Source organism: Mustelus asterias, chromosome 14, assembly GCF_964213995.1.
Source record: "Mustelus asterias chromosome 14, sMusAst1.hap1.1, whole genome shotgun sequence".
In the NCBI taxonomy this organism is placed as follows: Eukaryota; Metazoa; Chordata; class Chondrichthyes; order Carcharhiniformes; family Triakidae; genus Mustelus; species Mustelus asterias.
Genome location: NC_135814.1, coordinates 14,276,075 through 14,298,369, shown reverse-complemented (window position 1 = coordinate 14,298,369; position 22,295 = coordinate 14,276,075). Strand labels below are relative to the sequence as shown.

Sequence of the window (22,295 nt, the reverse complement as noted above, 5' to 3'; positions counted from 1 at the left end):
CACAATGAAAGCTAAACTTTCAAACTGAGCGTAACATAAAATTTCAGATCCAACGTAATATTTTAAATCCATTTAAGATCAAAAAAAGCATCATCTTTGATACTGCAGTTCAAATGTTCCTGTCCTGGTAGCTTTAAAAAAGGTGTGGCGTACGGGCAAGGAGGTACAAATGTCTCTTTATAGATGTTGAACTTTGACTAATTGTCATCCCCCTTGATATAGTCAGTGGCGACAAAGTAGAAAGGCTCGACAGCTTCATGTTTTTAGGTATCCAGATCACCAACAACCTGTCCTGGTCCCTCCATGCCAACACTATCGTTAAGAAAGCCCACCAACGCCTCTACTTTCTCAGAAGACTAAGATAATTCGGCATGTCCACTGCGACTCTCACCAATTTTTACAGATGCACCATAGAAAGCATTCTTTCCGGATGCATCACAGCTTGGTATGGCTCCTGCTCTGCCCAAGACCGCAAGAAAATACAAAGGGTCGCGAACGTAGCCCAATCCATCACGCAAACCAGCCTCCCATCCATTCACTCTTTCTACACTTCCCATTGCCTCGGAAAAGCAGCCAGCATAATCAAGGACCCCATGCACCCCAGACATACTCTCTTACACCTTCTTCCATCGGGAAAAATATACAAAAGTCTGAGATCACGTACCAACTGACTCAAGAACAGCTTCTTCCCTGCTGCTGTCAAACTTTTGAATGGACCTACCTCGCACTAAGTTGATCTTTCTCTACACCTTAGTTATGACTGTAATACTATATTCTGCACTCTCCCCTTTCCTTCTCTATGTACGGTATGCTTTGTCTATACAGCATGCAAGAAACAATACTTTTCACTGTTTACTAATACATGTGACAATAATAAATCAAATCAAAAATTGATCCGAAGTGGCATCTTCTTAATGCAGTCTTTCTGGAATTCTGTTCATTGTCCGTTTTCAAAAGTGTCCATCTTCAGGGTGATGTGAATCAACATTGGTCAAATCGAAGCAGATTAACCCTTACACAGAGCTCATTTGAGTTCTTCGTGATCCAGTGCAGATGACTGGATGACTATTACCTTTGTGCTGATTCCTATTTATTCCAGTGGAATAGCATGTCAGTTAATCATTGAGATTTCTCTCAGCTATGAATAAAGCCATTTCAATTCCAAAGTTCTCATTTCTCTCCAGCATTGTATTCCAGCATGCTACAGGGTATGATAGTGTCCTGTAATATGCAGAAAAACAAAGTCCAACATCATGCAGTTAAATCAAAACATAATACCACCTCACTTCCAATCACAGAATTCAATTGCGATGTCCTCTGGCCATCTTCCCCTGTCCATAAGACAACAGCTTACTGAAAACTGCAGAATATTGCACACATCCACAAGTTCCATTTATATCTTAGAGAACACCAGAGGGTTGGAATGCATTTCGAGGATGTAACATATTTCAAGCTTGATAAACCATGACACAAAATACAACAGCATTCTCCATTTTCATTTCAGTTTTCCAGAATTTTGCAGTTTTTCAGCTGATGAACTGTTCAAGCATTCTTCATCTAGTCTGTGGCAGGACTTCATTTCCACTATGTGTTATTACCTCCTGACAGTCACTGAATTATCCTTACAGGCACTCACAATTACCTATTCATTTTCTTCAGTACTATAATACAGATGTAATATAGACACCAGTCAATGTCCGTTTAGTTCATTGGAAGCATCATGTAGAAGGCAAAGCCATGCACATGATATAAAGAACAATAACAACATATATGGATAGCGTCCTTAGACACGGTGGGTAGCATCCCTGCCTCCGAAGCGGAAGCTCCCAGGTCAATTCCCACTCCAGGGGTGGAATCTTCCTGTCCCACCCGCCATGGGAATCATAGTGGGCAGGGAGAGTAGGGTGGAGTGGGGGACGGGGGGAACATGCAAAGCTCCGTTGCCCTCAGGTGGAATTTTCCGATCTTGGGGCCAGAAAATCCCGCCCCAAGACTTGATGACTGTGGTGAACCATTGTTGGTTCCCACCAGGTAGTGCTGAGCCATGGTCTGGCCAGTACTATGAGTCAGTAGATATGATACTGTTGGGGTTAGGGTTGGGCTGTTCTACCTGTTAATATAGTCCTATGGTACACCCCAGTTGGCTCCGCCTCCTGGGAGAGGTATGAAGGTCACTGCTCTGCCTGGTGACCCTTTAGTCTGAGATTGTATACTGTATATAGTAGCTCCGTTATTGTTGGCAATAAAAGCCTTTATTTCCCGAGTACATCCTGCCTCTTGTGTGATATATCGCGCATCAATTTTATTGCCAACAAGTAAATTCTTCTTTTTGAAAAAAAATCAAAAGAAAACATGGAGCAAATGCTTAAACCCGAACGGCTTACGTTGGACCCACATGTGGCGGGGGCATCGAACACTTTCGACCACTGGTTGAAGTGTTTCCAAGATTACCTCGACGCCTCCACAGCGGTCACCGACAACGCCGACAGACTCCGGGTCCTCCACGCGAGGGTAAGCGACGCTGTAAACTTAGCGATCCGTGGGGCCACCGACTACAAAGGGGCCCTCGAGCTTCTCAAGAAGTGATACAACAAACCGCCGAATGAGATCCATGCTCGACACCTTCTAGCCACTCGACGGCGGCAGCCCGGCGAAACGACGGAACAGTACGCGTGCGAGCTTCAGCAGCGAGCCAGAGCCAGCAACTGCAAGTCAGTGTCGGCAGCCCAGTACATGAGTGACCTAGTTCGAGATGCGTTCGTGGCGGGAATCGGCTCGTCGTACATCCGCCTTCGGCTGTTGGAGCAAGGTAACCTCGATCTCGCTAAAACCATAGAGTTAGCTGACGCTCTAGAAAGGGCCTCCAAATGTCTGGAGATGTACCCTGACGACCGCGTGGAGACAGTGTGGCAGGGGCAGTCGCAGACTCCACTTTATTCAGCGGGACCGAAAAACTGCGCGATTGCGTTCCCAGCCTCGGACCTGACAACGGCAGCAGCTCCAGGTTGCCCGCAGTGTTACTTCTGTGGGGGGGTGAAACACCCTCGGCAGCGATGTCCAGCTAAAGCGGTGTTGTGCTCTGCCTGCGGCAAGAAGGGGCATTATTCCAAAGTATCCCGGTCCAAACCTCCATCAAAGAACAGCAGTGCGGCGTGTGACTCCCTGGAGTCGGCCTCCTTGTCTTCTGCATCTTCAAGGTCTTCTACCACGTGCGATTCCAAAATGTCGCCATTCCAAACAACGGAATCGCAAGACACGTGCGACCTGCAGGGGCCGCAGGTTTTGGCGCCATCGTCCACGTGCGACCTATAGGGGCAGCCATTTTGGTCAGCACTGACCGCGAATGACCAGCAGGGGTCGTCATCAACCATCTCAGCTGCCTGCAGTTGCACCCACGAACCAACGGTGGCGTCGATCATCCTGGACCAGGCCAAGCCTCACAGACTCAACAAGTCCATGATGGACATACAGGTAAACAGACGCCAGATTTATTGTTTGTTTGACAGCGGGAGCATGGAGAGCTTCATTCACCCGGACACCGTGAAGCTTCATTCACCCGGACACCGTGAAACCCTGCAGTACGATGGGCCACTCCCTCCGCTTTCAGTGGGAGACCCGCAGCCTCTAAATTGCCCAACGCGCTCCACATGTAGTCTCTCAACCTTTAGGATTACCACACCCTCCCTATTCCAGAATCTCATGCCAGGCTGCAAGCCCATCGCAACAAAGAGCAGGCGTTACAGCGCTGAGGATCGGATCTTCATTCGATCTGAAGTTCAGCGGCTCCTCAAGGAAGGGATCATCCAACCTAGCGCTAGTCCTTGGAGAGCGCAAGTCGTGGTGGTTAAGAATGGGAACAAACCCCGGATGGTCATAGACTATAGTCAGACCATTAACAGATACACGCAGCTGGATGCATATCCCCTCCCGCGCATATCTGACATGGTCAACCAGATTGCGCAGTACCGGGTGTTCTCCACCATCGACTTAAAATCTGCTTATCACCAGCTCCCCATTCGCCCAGAGGACCGACAATACACGGCCTTTGAGGCGGATGGTCGCCTGTACCATTTTTTAAGGGTTCCTTTTGGTGTCACGAATGGGGTCTCGGTCTTCCAGCGTGCTATGGACCGAATGGTGGACCAGAACGGGCTGCGGTCTACCTTCCCGTACCTGGATAACGTCACCATCTGTGGCCATGACCAGCAGGACCACGATGCCAACCTGCTTAGATTCTTACGCACTGCATCTCGCCTGAATCTGACCTACAACAGGGAGAAGTGTGTATTTCGCACACGCCGCCTAGCTATCCTTGGATACGTGGTGGAAAACGGGGTCCTTGGCCCTGATCCAGACCGTATGCGTCCCCTCCTCGAACTCCCCCTGCCCACTAGCATCAAAGCACTGAGAAGATGTTTAGGCTTTTTCTCATACTATGCACAGTGGGTTCCCAATTACGCGGACAAAGCCCGTCCGCTCATCAAGTCTACCTCTTTTCCCCTAGCAACAGAGGCTCGCTTAGCCTTTGCAAGAATAAAAGCCGACATCGCGAAAGCCACGATGCACGCTATCGATGAGTCCATCCCCTTCCAGGTGGAGAGTGATGCATCTGATTTCGCCCTGGCCGCCACACTTAACCAGGCGGGCAGGCCCGTCGCCTTTTTCTCTCGCACCCTCCAAGGCCCTGAAATTCGACATTCGCCGGTGGAAAAGGAGGCCCAGGCCATTGTGGAGGCCGTTCGACATTGGCGCCATTACTTGGCGGGAAAACGGTTCACTCTGCTCACGGACCAGCGGTCCGTGGCGTTCATGTTCAACAACACGTTACGGGGTAAGATCAAGAATGATAAAATCTTGAGGTGGAGAATCGAACTCTCCACCTACAATTATGATATCATGTACCGTTCAGGGAAGCTCAACGAGCCCTCAGATGCCCTGTCGCGTGGAACATGCGCTAGTGTGCAGGAGAATCAATTGCAGGCTCTCCACAATGACCTCTGCCTTCCGGGGGTCACTCGGCTCTACCACTTCATAAAGGCCCGGAATCTACCCTACTCGGTGGAGGATGTCAGGTCCATAACCAGAAGCTGCCGGGTATGCGCGGAATGCAAACCGCACTTCTACCGACCTGACAGGGCACACCTCATTAAGGCCACTCGTCCTTTCGAAAGACTGAGTGTGGACTTTAAGGGCCCCTTTCCCTCGACAGATCGGAACATGTACTTCCTCAATGTGGTTGATGAGTACTCACGATTCCCTTTTGTCATTCCCTGTTCTGATATGACCGCTGCCACGGTTATCAAGGCATTTCGTGATCTTTTCACCCTGTTCGGTTACCCCTGTTATATCCACAGCGATAGGGGCTCGTCGTTCATGAGCGATGACTTGAGGCAATACCTGCTCTCATATGGGATTGCCTCTAGTAGAACCACGAGCTACAACCCAAGGGGTAACGGACAGGTCGAATGAGAGAATGCTACAGTCTGGAAGGCTGTCTTACTGGCGTTGAGGTCTAAAGGTCTTCCAGTCTCCCGTTGGCAAGAGGTACTCCCTGATGCGCTCCACTCCATACGCTCACTCCTGTGTACGGCAACCAACGCTACTCCTCATGAGAGAATGTTTGCATTCTCTCGGAAGTCTTCCTCTGGGACCTCATTACCGTCTTGGTTGACGTACTCAGGACCTGTCCTCCTGCGGCAGCATGTTAGGACCCGCAAGTCCGACCCTTTGGTTGAACAGGTCCATCTCCTCCACGCCAACCCTCAGTATGCCTACGTGGCATATCCTGACGGGCGAGAGGACACGGTCTCGATTCGAGATCTGGCGCCAGCAGGGGGCTTGGAAACCCCTGTCGCTCCCACACCTCCTGTTAGGGACCCCCCAACCATTATTTCCCCTCCTGACACGGCGCGGGCAGTATCGGGACCACCACTTAACCCTCTTACTCCCGTGTACAGCTTGCCTGAGTCCAGGAGATGGTTGCCACTTCAAGGCGTGCCCGAGTTCAGCGGATTGTCACCACCTCGTGGTCTACCGGCCCGTGAGGAACTGGAGGAGTCGCTGGACACCGCCTTGGAGAGAACGTCACCGCGATTGCCTGAACCGCTGTCATCGCCGGTGTTGAGGAGGTCACAGCGACGGTGCGGTCCCCCAGACCGTTTGAACTTATAGACAGATGATCAATTGTTCTGTGTTTTGTACCCCGCCGGCCTTTGTTTTCAAAGGAGGGGTGAATGTGGTGAACCATTGTTGGTTCCCACCAGGTAGTGCTGAGCCATGGTCTGGCCAGTACTATGAGTCTGTAGATATGTTACTGTTGGGGTTAGGGTTGGGCTGTTCTACCTGTTAATATAGTCCTATGGTACACCCCAGTTGGCTCCGCCTCCTGGGAGAGGTATAAAGGTCACTGCTCTGCCTGGTGACCCTTTAGTCTGGGATCGTATACTGTATATAGTAGCTCTGTTATTGTTGGCAATAAAAGCCTTTATTTCCCGAGTACATCCTGCCTCTCGTGTGATATATCGCGCATCAATGACCAAGGAAGGTGCATTCGTAATGTGACGAAATGGGTTGAGTATCAACTTGTAAATCCTGACAACACCCACCAAAGGCACTCGGTATGAACAGGAGAGATTACTGATTAGCCGTATGATAGAAAGAAAATTGGAGCCCCTATCAAAGATGATTTGGAGTTGGGGACCAAGTGTAGCATGTCAAAATTCGCAGATGACACTAAGATGGGTGGAAGAGCAAAGTGCGCAGAGGACGCTGAAAGTCTGCAAAGGGATATAGATAGTCTAAGTGAGTGGACAAGGGTCTGGCAGATGGAGTACAATGTTGGTAAATGTGAGGTCATCCATTTTGGTAGGAATAACAGCAAAATGGACTATTATTTAAATGGCAAAAAATTGCAGCATGCTGCTGTGCAGAGGGAGCTGGGTGTCCTTGTGCAGGAATCTCAAGGAGTTGGTTTGCAGGTGCAGCAGGTAATTAAGGATGCAAATGGAATTTTGTCCTTCTTGCTAGAGGGATGGAGTTTAAAAACAGCGAGGTTATGTTGTAACTGTATAAGGTGCTGGTGAGGCCACACCTGGAGCACTGTGTACAGTTTTGGTCTCCTTACTTGAGAAAGGATATACTGGCACTGGAGGGGGTGCAGAGGAGATTCCCTAGGTTGCTTCTAGAGTTGAGAGGGTTGGCTTATGAGGAGAGACTGAGTAGACTGGGGCTATACTCATTGGAATTCAGAAGAATGAGGGGAGATCTTATAGAAACATATAATATTATGAAGGGAATAGATAAGATTGTAGCAGGGAAGTTGTTTTCACTGGCGGGTGAAACTAGAACTAAAATAGCCTCAAAATAAGGGGAAGCAGATTTAGGACTGAGTTGAGGAGGAAGTTCTTCACACAAAGGGTTGTGCATCTGTGGTATTCCCTGCCCAGTGAAGCAGTTGAGGCTACCTCATTGAATATTTTTCAGGCAAGGTTAGATAAATTTTTGAACAGTAAAGGAATTAAGGGTTGTGGCGAGTGGGCGGGTAAGTGGAGCTGAGTCCACAAAAAGATCAGCCATGATCTTATTGAATGGCGGAGCAGGCTGGAGGGGCCAGATGGCCTACTCCTGCTCGTAGTTCTTATGTTCTTACGTTCTTATTATCACAATGCATAGCTCCAGACTGCAACATGCATGTCAGAGAGTCCATGCTGCCATGGCAACTCAGACTCCTAGGAGGGACAGGATGGCTCAGATGGCTTGACAGCTGGTGTGGATCACACTGGTGCCAGCAGTGAGGGGTTCAGTCCCCGTTTTAGCTGGTGTGGATTCTGGGCCCAGTTCTTTGCCCTATTCATGGTGGAGGTCATGAAGCTGTGGATCAGACCTTTATTCTGGCACAAAACTGAAGAAGAAGATCGTGGGTGAAATCTTTTGGCTCTTCACAGCGACGAGATCTTCGCCCTGCTGATGGCACATCCCCGCTGGGATCAATGGGAAACCCCCACCTTCTTGCCACTGTATGGGTAATGTAATTTATCCTAAATTCCTTATTAGTGATGATCTTTACTTATCTACTTTGTTTTTGGATTCCTCCATAAGTAGAAACATTTATCTATGTCTATCAAACCGTTTCATAATTCAATTAGGTCAACCTCCCAGCTTTCATCTTCTGTAGACAAGAGCTTAGCTTGTTCAGCCTTTCCTGATTAGCCTGTTCTCACAGTTCTCATATCAGCCTTGTGCTTCATTTTTTTCACCTTCTCTAGTGCATCTTTTGATAATCTGGAGATGATAGCTGTGCACAGTACTCCAACTATTTCCAAACCAAGTTCAATACAGGCTTAACATAGCTCCACTGTTTTTCAATTCTATTCCTCTGGAAATGAACCCCTTTGCTTGTTTGTATGGCTTCATTAACCTGGATCACTATTTTTGATTGTGTTCATCTCTACCACTAAATTCCTTTGTCCTTTACCCCATTTTCACTTAATGCCCAAGTAATAAGTAGCCTTCTTATTCTTTATGCCAAAGTGCACGACTTCACATTTATCTACTTTGAAATTAATTTGTCAATTGCATGCTCATTCTGTAAGTTTATCGATGTTTTGTATTTTGACATATAGGGCTGGATTTTCCGGCCACACTCGCCCCAAGACAGGAAAATCCCGCCCGAGGTCAGCGGACCTTTGTGTGATCCTGTCCCGCCTGCTATGGTTCCCGTGGCAGGTGGGATGGAAAAATTCCATCTATAATTCCTCAGTACTAACTAACCCCCAAATTTGGTCACACCCAAAATGTTTGAACTTGTACTTCTGATTTGCGATTCCAAGTCCAAATTGCCTGTGTATATAGGTGATCATCTGAGATCACAGCATCAATCCATTTGAAATACCACGACCCACCTCTTGTCAGGCTGAATAACTATCCTTAATCTCCACTCTGCTAACCATGGGTTCCTACAGAATTCTTATACTTTTTCGTGTTAGAAAGTGCTACAATTTGATTAGGTCATCAGATTGTTACTTTAAATTGGTTACAGTTCTGTTTTTGATCACATTATACAGTTCCATTGTCCTGTGTGCTTTAGCTTTAATCATTTTCTGGACCTATCCTGTCTACCTGTTTACAATATCAAAGCGTTGTGTTTGCCAAACCAATTTTGATGCTGTGTTAATTGTCCCATCTCCCTGATACTTGATTAGTTTTCCAGAGGAACAATGGCTCCTCTAGACATTGTGGAGCCTTGATAAGATATCTATTCTCTTATTGTTGCTGTAACCTTGGAAAGATCTCACCCAGGGTGTGACTGTGTTAGTGCTGTCTCGGATATGGTAATTTGTCGTGTCCGCCCACAGTGAGTGTGAATACTATAGTCAGGCTGTCTGTTTAACCCTTTCCATTCATTCCTCTCCTGCTGCAGCCCACACGCCCTGGGTTTGCCACACTACAAGAGTGTGGTAACAATCAGATCAGCCATGAATGGTGGAGCAGGCTTGAGCGGGCCGAGTGGCCTCCTCCTGCTCCTAATTTATCCATTCATAAGTTTGCATTCCTCGCTGCCAAGTGTGGATTCAGGACTCTCATCGAGTCTCGACAACAGAACCCCCGAAATCCAGAGCCTTTGAAACAGTAATGTTGGATTCCCAGGAGACTTATGACTTTCAGTATTGATCTTCTGGCAGTAAACTTGGTGATAAATGCTCTCCTGATAGTAATGAGTTTCTCCTGCCAATGGTCTAGGGACGTCAGTGAGAAAGTTAGGATGACACACAGGCAACTTTGATTAAAATTCTGATGAATTTACAATTAAGGGACTGCAGCCTGTGAAAAATTGACTTCAACATTTTCTATTCTCCCTTAAGTCTAATTAACAATCAATTTTTAGATGCACTTTGCACTTAGGATGTGGAGTGAATCGATGGAAGGAATGACAAAGTGCATGAATAATTTACGAATTGGTTTAAAATGGATTATAATAATTGCATTTAGTTAAAAATTTGTAACAGCTAATTTCATCACGTGTGGGGTGATCGTATAGATTCAATAAATAAAGCATTCTGATGCAGATTGTGGCTGATTTTGATAAATAATGTGTGGGCAGTTATAGGTGTTAATTTGTGCTTAATTAGCCTATTGTCAACTTTTATCATGTCTTGCAACTGACTAATTGCGCACAATGTTTAATTTATGTTTCAGACAACGATAATCTAGATAAAGAGATACTGAGGGCGAACACAGAGGGCTACGTTGGCTGCCTCTCATCGGTCCAATTCAGTGGGATTACACCTCTAAAAGTTGCATTGCATCAGCCAGAGTCTCCCCTCGTCTCTGTGAAAGGGCATTTGGTCGAATCAAACTGTGGATCCTCCATTGCGAGTGAATCGATAGCCGTCACTACATCGTACTCTTTAACAGGTATCCTTATTTTTAATAATCGGAAAAAGAAATCCTTTGGAGGTCATGTTTTTTAAAACACACATTTGATTACAATATGGCTAATAAGATGAATCACAAAAAGTTGGCTTGCAATAAATGGCAAAAAGATGGTTTGCGGGTGCAGCAGGTAATTAAGAAGGCAAATGGAATTTTGTCCTTCATTGCTAGAGGGATGGAGTTTAAAAAACAAGGCGGTTATGTTACAGCTGTATAAGGTGCTGGTCAGCCACACCTGGACTTCTGTGTACAGTTTTGGTCTCCTTACTTGAGAAAGCATACACTGGCATTGGAGGAGGTGCAGAGGAGATTCACTAGGTTGATTCCGGAGTTGAGACAGTTGGCTTATGAGGAGACACTGAGTAGACTGGGACTATACTCGTTGGAATTCAGAAGAATGAGGGGAGATCTTATAGAAACATATAATATTATGAAGTGAATAGATATGGTAGAAGCAGGGAGGTTGTTACCACTGGCAGGTAAAACTAAAACTAGGGGGCATGGCCTCAAAATAAGGGGGGCAGGTTTTGGACTGAGTTGAGGAGGAATTTCTTCACCTAAAGGGTTGTGAATCTGTGGAATTCCCTGCCCAGTGAACAGTTGAGGCAACCTCGTTGAATGTTTTTAAGGCAAGGATAGATAAATGTTTGAACAGTAAAGGAATTAAGGGTTATGGTGAGCGGGCAAGTAAGTGGAGCTGAGTCCACAAAAAGATCAGCCATGATCTTATTGAATGGTGGAGCAGGCCCAAGGGGCCAGATGGCCTACCCCTGCTCCTAGTTCTTATGTTCTTATTATGTTAATTTGGTTAGTGCTATTTTGTACCTAGACTGATTCACTACTAATTGAATGACTTTGAAAGTGTATGTTGTGTTCGAGTGAAACATTTAAGGTGTTACCATCTCTCTGTCAGAAGATCGCAAATCCCCACAAGCTAAGCTTCCACATCTCCCCTTTGCAAATTCAAGATTTTTGTAAGAATTGGAACAGTTGACAAATGAATGCTTCTGTGTGGTATCCCATCCAATGGGGGTGTAGAGATTGGAAATTTTCACCCAATCCTGCACTGCCTCATCATTTATTTCATGATTTTCCATCCGTTAAGTTAATAAGAGAACACATTCATGAAATTTGTTCTGTGCGTCATCACTGGGTAGTGAGGAAAACAATTGGAATGTGGCAGAGAATGACTCATCAAGTCTCATTATGTATGCTTAGATGAGAGCCCAGACAGCAATTAGAATATTAAAACAGTTGCTCCCCAGAGGAAACATTATTCTATTGACGACTAAGGCTCCCTGATCTCTGTGGTCAGTTTAACAATCTTTGTTCACATGGGTTAAGTGGTTTCAAGGGTTTGTGGTTTTTGAAACTTCAAACGGCCTGGTAGGTTGGCACTTTTATGAAATTGGCCCTGTTGTTTCTTTTCAAGAATAGGAGAAAGTTATCGATACCACTACTCACTATGGTGTTTATTGGTTCTAGAAAGTGTACAGTGGGTCAATGGGCATGTAATTGTCCGTGCTTGGCATAGGGGGCATAATGGGCTATACGGGAGTGATGGAATAACCGTGTTTGGAATAGGAGGCATTGGAGTCATAGGGGATGGACGAGCGGCATGAAGTGGCATGGATGGTGTATGTGGAGCATTTGGAAGGTGAAGTGGGTGTGAGAGCTGAGTGCAAGAAAACCTTTATGCTTGATTTTCCACTGGGATAAATTCACAAGGCAATGGGGCAGGCCTATTAAAAAGTCTATCTCCACACCCAGCTGTCCCTGTGGCTGCCTCTCCACTTCTCCCTGAGTCAGCTGGCCCGACTTCAGCCCGCATCTGGCCACCAGCAATGCAGATCCCTTTGCAGGCACAAATCCATAAAAACCCATCCAGTTCGCTATGTCCTTTAGAGAAGGAATTTTCCTCCCCTTACCCGGTCTGGCCTACATGTGATTCCAGACCCACAGCAACGTGGTTGACTCTTGAATGCCCTGAGTTCAAGGGCAATTAGGGTAGTGCAATAAATACTGGCCCAGCCAGTGATGTCCACACCCCATGAATGAATTTTTAAAAAGTTGGGCATTGAATATTGCCCATGGCCTCATTCTCCCTCTCATCAAATACTGCTATGACATTTTTTATATCCATGAGAGGACAAATGGATCCTTGTTGTAACATCTTAACTAAAATATATCAGCTCAGACATTCCAGCATTTCTTTCAAAATGTCACTCATGGACATCAAACTAAAGCAAGCACTTAAATTAATGGGGTGACTCTTGAAACTACATCCATTTTTACCACGAAGTCAAAGCTTGGACATAAATTATGTTTACATTGTTTTACTGAAGTTTTTGCAAACATTTCTGCTAAAGTTGTGATAGACAACAGAAGAACCCCCACATAATTTCATCTACATTATATGTATGTATTAGCATGCTTGTGTTTTAGCACACACATGGCATGGCTGTAGATTTGCAATTTTATAGAGTAAAAACATCAGATCCTTCTTGAATACAGAAGCAATTAATGGACATTGACAATAATAATATCTTAAAATATTTACAAGGGAACAGGCCAAATTCACTCAGCAGTCACAACTATGTAGTTTTATGCTTAACAATAAAATTATTATAGGGGGTGATCTTACCAGAATCTGGCAAAATTTTTAATTTTAATTTATTAGTGCCACAAGTAGGCTTACATTAGCACTGTAATGAAGTTACAGTGAAAATTCCCCAGTTGCCACACTCCGGCACCTGTTCGGATACACTGAGGGAGAATTTAACATGGCCAATGCACCTAACCAGCACGTCTTTCAGATTGTGGGAGGAAATCAGAGCACCCAGAGGAAACCCACGCAGACACGGGGAGAACGTACAAACTCCACACAAACAGTGACTCAAACCAGGAATCTGGGTCCCTGGCACTGTGAGGCAGCAGTGCTAACCACTGTGCCACCGTGGCACCATAGTGTTGGCTCTGGTGAGAAAAATGGACTGAATCGCCCTGATGGCTCCGGCATAATTTCTGACCGAATCTCGAGCCTCATTGACAAATATTTTGATGTCCATAAGCATAATGCTGCACCCATGGCGACCTCCCTCTGATTAGCCTGCCACGGCCGAACTTAATCGTGCCAATCACTGGGGAGCGTCCTATAAACAGCTTCCCAGCACTTACTCCACAGCTATTGCAGGAGATGACAGCCAGGAAGCCTTGACCCGACTTCTTGATGGAGGCTTTGGGCTGGATTGTAAGGCCCCTCAAGTGGGCTTGTTTTCAGTGGGTGAGAACATAATTTATGGGGGTTGGCTAGCCCACCATCCTTTCACCCACCCCGTGCTGCCCCCATAATATCGAGCAGGTGCAAAAATTGGTGGCCTGTCAGCCATATGTAAATAAATAATTACGGATTAATTGAGTTGTCTAAAAGCGCTGTCCATGCCATCACACATGGGCAGGCAGGAGGATGTGGCAGCCCATCCTTTCCAAAATATTTTGAGAAGCGCAGGAAGGGATGGGGTATTCTCTTTGGGGGAGAATGCCATTAACGCATTGGTGTCCACCTTCCACCCCCCGTTGCCCCCCCAAACATAGGCACGAAAGTCCCACACTTTCCTTGTTGTTCGGGCTCACAGTTTCTTATTACTGCTGAACGGACTTTGTCTTTTAGTTGGGGAAGGTAGATGAGCCCACCACTCCACCCCCACCACCAAACCCCTGCAAAGTCCAGCCCTCCCTATGAAGATACATTTCCTAACTTCTCTGCCCAAATGCCTGGTGATGATCTTAAGTCTCTTCGTCTTAGCCTATCTCCCCCAGCAAAAAACATTTCTTGCAAGCCACTCAACAAAGTGTTCAGTTGTTCCTTCATTATCAATGTTTATAAACAGAAGCAGAACATGCAAGGTAAAATGCAGAGAGTATACTGTGTAAATCATTATGCAGGTGTGGGGCAGCATGCTGGCACTGTAGTTAGCACTGCTGCCTCACAGCGCCAGGGACCCGGGTTCAATTCTGGTCTTGGGTTTGTGTGGAGTTTGCATGTTCTCACCATGTCTGTGAGGGTATCCCCTGGGTGCTCCGGTTTCCTCCCAAAATCCAAAGATGTGCGGGTCAAAATTGTCCCTTAGTGTCCCAAGATGTATAGGTTAGATAAAATCTAATTGTTATCATTGGACTAAGATGGCACGGTGGTTATTTAATAGACAGAAAATTATGCATACAGTTACCCTAACTATTCATTTCAAATTCCTTCAAGCCTTAACCAGACCATCCCTTAACCTTTTAGAGTTGAGAAAACATAGTTTATGTAATCTCTAACTATGAGAGCACTGGTAACATCCTCCAGTCAATCAGTTGTGCGCTCAATCCATGGTCAGTATATTCCAAGGGTACTCTATATAGTTTTGCAGATAAGGTTTGACCAGGACTTTATAAATACGCAGCAAGATTCACTTCTATATTTGAGCCGTCTCGTTAAAAAAGAAAACATCCATGAGCTTTTTTGATTATTTTGTTAGACAAACTACATTTTAATGATCAGCGTACATGACCCCTGATATCTCTCTTGTCCTCCATTGTTTCTCCTTTTAAATGGCACTCGGATATCCTTTTTTTTTGGTCGAACATAGATGACTTCATACATAACTGCATCGAAATCCACCTGCTATGTAGTTGTGTCCACTTACAATCTATCAATGTCTCTTAATAATGTTATGCTCGCATCTCACTACTTTCTACCCCTCCAATCTTTGTGTCATCAGCAAAATAACACATAAGTCAAAACTTAGTCTTGTAAACAGACAATGACACATGTGGTCCACTTGTCAGCTACCAAAATATGTGTCAGAGCTCGGTATAATAAGCTATCTATTCCACTTGTCTCCTCTCTCTGCGTCCTCTAGAAATGAAGTCAAAGCTTAATTATGCAGACAGATGACACTAGTGGCATTGCCTGCCAGGTTTCTAAAAGATCATATCAAAGCTTAGGCTTAGAAACTGATAATACCCCCACCAGGGACCTGGTCTATCTTCCTCCAGCAACCCTTGTCAAAAGTTAGTCTCGTAAACAAAGAGAAATATTTGGAATTTTGCTTGGCAGACTCCTGTTCTAGTGCAGTGGTGCTGTTTGACAGTAGATTATACAGTGGATCAAAGCACCAAGCGGGAACTAAGATGACAGAACAGCGCTGTTCAGATTGCCTGCCTATGAGTCACTCTAGCCATCGCCTTGCTCTTTGAGTTTGCATGGTTGTCGGCTTCACTGTATACATTTTGGAACACTGTAGAAGTAGTTGGGATTGCAAGTGATGAAATTTAAACTTGGTAAGGGCGCAGTTGTGGCTCGCCCACCCATTAAAGTTGATGCCCGATTTTCCTATCCACTGGAGCCAACATAAGGAAGGGACTGTCTGGGACGTTTAATGTGCTGACACATCCTCTACTATCCACTTGACACCCCGCAGATGTTGAATTTCAAGTCGACGGCAGTGATAAATTTTTAAATATGGGATACATTAGGCACAATATCAATGTTTTCCAGTGGCATGGATTAATAAAGCTGATAACATGAGTTTAAGAATTCAAATTCACGGCCAGCGATGCGGGGTTGTGGGGCTGGCCAGCGATCGAGTTGGCCAGCAATCGGGAGGCTGGCAGTGCGGGGCTACTGTGCATGTGCCGATCTCAGCGCTGGCAGATCGGTGCATGCGCAGTGGCCCGCTCAGCGCTATGCTGCCGGCCTCTCCAGCGGGAATAGGTTCCCATCAATGATTTTTAATGAAATTCATGCTTGGGCCCTCTGTGGTGCTCAGAGTGCGGGAGACTATTTTTGAAAATCCTGCTGAAAAAAACCAACGGGATTTACTTCAGTTTTTATACAAATTCAACACTTCAAATTTTTTTGGGAGAATTGCACCCATTGTTTTTCGGGGAAAAAGCAAGGAATGGGAGTATATTTTATACATAGAAAAAGAACTGAAGGGATAAGCCACATGACCTCAGGGATAAAATGGACACACCTTGAAAAGTTCAAAGGATTTCTCTGTAACCCCAGATCTGTTGTTTCTGGGAACTGTTAGTTAAGCTTTGGAACAGATTGTCATTGATGGATGTAGTCAAACAGGGTAGGCAATTTGCACTTGGCAAGATCCCACACACCACAAATGAATCAACGTCTAGTCATTTGTGTTTCTTGGAGGAAAGATATTTGGAGGATCATGTGGAGAATTCACTGATCTTTTGACCTATCTCTCGGGATTTTTTTTTAAGTCCACCTGAGCGGACACTGAGGTCTTGTTTACTCATCTTACATGGGAAAATGAAGCTCCTCTGATAATCTGAACACTTCCACATCTAATACTGAAATATCAATTGAAAGTATTTGCCCGTGTTCACAGGAGCTTAGACCATAAGAACGTAAGATGTAGGGGCAGAAGTAGACCATTCAGCCCATTGAGTCTGCTCCGCCATCCAATGAGATCACAACTAATCTGATATGATAATCCTCAGATCCACTGTCCCACCTTAACCCCATAACCCTTAATTCCCTTACTGATTAAAAATCTGTCGATCTCAGCCATGAACATACTTAACACAACTCAATGAGCCGAATGGCCTAATTCTGCTCCTATATCTTATGGTCTTACCGACCCAGTTTCCACAGCCCTTTACGGTAAAAAATCCCAGAATGCACTACTGGCAGAAAGGAGAAATTCCTCCTGACCTCTGTTTTAAATGGACAACCCCTTAATCTGAGATTTTGCTCTCTGGTCATGGACTGTCCCACAAGGGGAAATAACTGCTCAGCACCTACACTGTCAAGCCACCTGAGAATTCTATACGTCTCAATAAGGTCGCCTCTCATTTTTCTAAACTCCAATGAGTACAGGCCCCAACATACTCGACCTCTCCTCAGAAGAAAATCTCTCCATACCCAAGATCAAACTTCAAGATTAAGATCAAGAACAAGATTAACCTTCTCTGGACTGCCTCCAATGCCAGTATATCTTTCCATAGATAAGGTGGCCGAAACTGTTCACAGTATTTCAGGTGCAGAGCTTGAACCCAAGTCCTTCCGAATCAGGTAGCAGTCCTACCAACATAGTGAAGCTGATACCTAAAGAGAAGATGCTGGAAAATCTCAGCAGGTCTGGCAGTATCTGTAAGGAGAGAAAACAGCTGATGTTTTGAATCCAAATGACCCTTTGTCAAAGCTAAAAGGCATAGGAAGTGGGAGATATTTATACTGCAGGGTGAGGGAATGAAAGATGAGCCATCGCCACAAAAACAAGGGGAAAGGTTAAGAGGTGCTAATGGCAGTCCATAGAGAGAATAGAAGGTGTGAATGGCCAAACGGCAGAGAAGCTGAAATAAGAGGGTAAACTGAGACAGCTGAAGATGTGGTGGAAGGGGGGAGATGGGTAGGAGAGAGGTAAAATTGAGAAAAAGGGGGGAAAGGGAAGCAAAGGGGAAGAAAAGTAAGAAAAGGAGGGATAAAATAGGGGGAAAGAGTGGGGGTGGAAGAAGAAAAATAAAGAAGGACAATAAAGAAATAAAAGTTAGAGAACAGTTAAAAATTAAATAAAATGAAAAGATAGGGGTCGAGGTGGGGTAGAGCTAATCATCTGAAGTTGTTGAAGTGAAGCTGATACTCTACTAAGATGACACATCTCAGAATATTTAATCACAAAGTTATTCGGCCAGTTTCTATTACGGTACACGTTAGTGTGTCCCTTTGAAAAGTCTCAATTTTAATAACTTCACTGAGCTTCTTTACAAATGACTTATGCATTTTTATTTAGTCATGCTACCTGCATATTAACATTTGACATATTTAAAATATGATTATATTGTTCTTCATTATTAATATTATCCTCTAAAACAGAAAGATCAAGACTGAGAAATGTGAATACTTTAACATATCGCAGCTATCAAGTTGTGCATCCAAACAATAGCAATAAGAACACTTCGTGTGTTATGGATGACGGGGCATGGAGATTGAATTAAAATTACGACACATGAAGACTGATATAATGCAAGCTAATGTAATAATTTTACCACAGTGACTAGCTGAAGAATACTGCAGAGGTACATTCACGACAACACAGAAAATCAAATTAGATGCATTTTGAACCCTATGCTGTAGACTTGCTGAATAAATCTGGTGTGGGATCGTGATGAGGGATGGCCTTAGGGTACATGCCTCTTCAGATTGGTCTTTGGTGACATTGAATACATTACTGGGGCACCGATATTAATTCTGATTGCTTTTCCCCTGAATGCCTACCTGGGATTCCTATCGTCCAGATAGGACTGAGTTAATGCCTTGAGCAACCTGGAGCACAAAGATGGTCAGGGAGATTCGTACCAATGTAAATTAGGCATATTTAATCAATGTGTTCTGAAGCAGCAGGCAGAGCTCATAAAATATGCTTTGTCTAAATTTTAAGACAATAAGGAAATCACACTAACAATTACCCTTATGAGTAGTGATAGGCAGAGGGATCTGGGTGTATAGGTCACTGAAAGTGGCAATGCAGGAGGAGAAGGTAGTCAAGAAGACATACAGCATGCTTGCCTTCATCGCTGGGGCATTGAGTTTAAAAATTGGCAAGTCATGTTGCAGCTTTATAGAACTTTAGTTTGGCCGCACTTGGAGTATCGTGTTCAATTCTGGTCGCCACGCTATCAGAAGGATGTGGAGGCTTCGGAGAGGGAATGGAGAAATGCCTGGTATGGAGGGCATTAACTATGAGGAGAGATTGGAGCAACTTGGTTTGTTTTCACTGGAATGACGGAGGTTGAGGGGCGACCTGATAGAAGTCTACAAGATTATGAGGGGCATAGGCAGAGTGGAGAGTCAGAAACTTTTTCCCAGGGTGGAAGAGTCAATTACAAGGGGGCATAGGTTTAAGGTGCGAGGGGCAAGTTTTAAAGGAGATGTACGAGGCAAGTTTTTGACACAGAGGGTGGTGGGTGCCTGGAACTCACTGTCGGGGGAGGTAGTGGATGCAGATATGATAGTGACTTTTAAGGGGCATCTTGGCAAATACATGAATAGGATGGGAATAGAGAGATACGGTCATAGAGCCATAAAGGTTTACATCATGGAAACAGGCCCTTTTGTCCAACTTGTCCATGCCACCATTTTTTTTAAAACCCTGAAGCTAGTCTCAATTGCCCACGTTTGGCCCATATCCCTCAATACCCATCTTACCCATGTAACTGTCTAATTGCTTTTTAAAAGACAAAATTGTACCCGCTTCTACTACTGCTTCTGGCATCTTGTTCCAGACACTCACGACCCACTGTGTGAAAAAATTGCCCCTCTGGACCCTTTTGTATCTCTCTCCTCTCATCTTAAACCTATGCCCCGGAAGGATAGGGGATTTTAGTTCAGTGAGGCAGCATGGTCGGTGCAGTCTTGGAGGGCCGAAGGGTCTGTTCCTGTGCTGTAATTTTCTTTGTTCTCTTTGTTCTTTAAGGTAGCGTGCGTTCTTGTGTCCTTACTGACTCACGCTTTCCTTAAAAGACTGTTGCATAGCAGGTACAAATTACATGCTTTCATCTTCTGTATGTGGTTAAATCGGAAGATTGAATAATTGAAATGGCTAAATTTACCTTTTCTACTCAGTAGCAAAATATTGGGGTTACAGGGATAGGGGCCTGGGTGGAATTGTTGTTGGTGCAGGCACAATGGGCCGAATGGCCTCCTTCTGTACTGTAGGGGTTCTATGGTTGATCGGAATTTTCTGATGTTGTATGCCCCACTCCCACTGCCAGCGAGAACAGAGAATTTAGCGCTCGGATAATTTCCATTCACAGCAGCGGGGCTGGAGAATCCCAGCCGCGGGCGAGATTGGAGAATCCCGGCTATTAACTTTTAAGGATAAAAAGATGTGATGATAAACCTGATTTCATTCTGAATCGCTTAACTACCATTAATGATAGAATCGGATCATAGAAACTTGCACTGCGCAGAACAAGTTCATCCACCCATCATTGGTATCTTGGTTCTTGAAAGAGCATTTGGGCTTAGTCCCGCAGCCCCTCATTTGTCTGTAACCTGATAAGTTCCGCACTCTCGAATACCGATTCAACTCCCTTTTAAAATTATAGATGGAATCAGCTTCCACCAGCTTTTCAGATAGAGCGTTCCAAACCCTGACAACTCTTCCAGCTCAAATAACCTCCTCTTTATAACTTTCCACCCTCGACATTTGGTGAGTGTCACGTGTTCAGGGGAGGACAATGTTGGGTGCGGGGAGGGGGGCAGCTGAGGGTGGGGGAGTGGGGTAGATTTGACCTTCTCCAGTCCACTCCATGTAAACTGAAGTCCCTTAAACCTTCCGTCAAACATCCTTTGCACCTTCTCTAAGATATATTGCATTCATAACAAACTCAGTATGGTGACTGGCTAGCTAAGTCATGCACAACCTTATATTCAACGTAACCTTTGACTTATTTCTGTGATCCTGCAACTTGATGGTCCGTCACACTTGATTCATTTACACCAGCAGATGTATCTGCTTCTTATTGCAACTGTAATCTGCAGAGCACAGAAATATTATTGGGAAACAGCTGAATTTAATTTGCAGGCCATGAAATGACAGCCATTTATTATAGACATGTAGCAAAACTTACGAAATGGACTCTTTAATTGGCAACCATATGACAAATGGCTTCATAATGGATCAGAATGTGTGCTTTGATCAGTTGCTATCTTATCAAGTGTGTGTGCATTAAGGAATATCGCAGTTGGTAACCTGATTTAATATATTTCCTTCCTAAATGGGTCATTTTTGAATGCCAATAATTAATCAGGTTTTTTCCTTGATGTGTGAGGTCCTGAAATGCAGGTGACGAAAGTCCAAATTCAGCGTTGTTAAATCTTCATTTCTTCGAGAAAGAATTTCATTCATATAACACCTTTCAGGACATTCCAAAGTACTTTACAGCTCGTGAAGTGTTTCTGAAGTGTAGCCACTCTTCTAACGTAGACAGGAGGTGCCCAGTTTGCAGACAGCAAGCTCCCACAATTCAAAATGCAATGTTAGTCAAATAATATGTCTTTGTGGTGCAGGTTGGAGGATATATTGGCTAGGACACTGGGGATAACTCCCTCGTTCTTTTTTGAAACAGTTCTGTGGAACCACGTGACAGGTAGTTGACAAAATAGCAAGAATAATCCTCAATATGTGATGAATATTGTGAAAATTATTACATAGATGTATAGAATATAGATATAGAACCCCTATAGTGCAGAAGGAGGCCATTCAGCCCATCGGGTCTGCACCGACCACAATCCCACCCAGGCCCTATCCCCATAACCCTACTTGTTTACTCTACTAGCTCTCTGACACTAAGGGGCAATTTCGCATAGCCAATCTACCTATCCCGCACATTTTTTGGGGTGTGGGAGGAAACCAGAGCACTCAGAGGAAACCCACACAGACATGGGGAGAATGTGCAAACTCCACACAGACAGTGACCCAAGCTGGGATTTGAACCTGAGTCCCTGGCACTGTGAGGCAGCAGTGCTAACCACTGTGCCACCGTGCCACCCATTTAGAAATGCTGGTTTCCAAAGATTGGTGGCAAAGGATGTATAGCGGTAGCTTATTTAGTCATTTGAGCAGCTCTTACATGCTTCTAGTCTGCACGCGCTGCGGGGAGAACTCCCACGCTTCTGTCATGTGACCCTTTAAGTTGTCACGCTATCACGTGACTTCTTGGTCTACAATCGAATTTACAGCACAGATACTACTCAACGCAAAGGCCTATGTTTGCGTTATGTTCCACAGAGCATTCCCCCACACTATTTCAGCTAATCCTATTAACATGACCTTTTATTCATATCTTTC

General features: G+C 44.9%; 1 protein-coding gene across 1 annotated transcript in view; it reads left to right on the top strand.

Annotated features, from left to right (window-relative positions):
- The window catches only part of LOC144504124 (contactin-associated protein-like 5), a 664,070-nt gene that overhangs the window by 578,631 nt on the left and 63,144 nt on the right, over positions 1 to 22,295 (top strand). Inside the window, exon 22 of the mRNA XM_078229300.1 lies at positions 10,195 to 10,413. Within this exon, the coding sequence (XP_078085426.1) occupies positions 10,195 to 10,413 (219 nt within the window). The remainder of the gene's footprint in view (positions 1 to 10,194; positions 10,414 to 22,295) is intronic.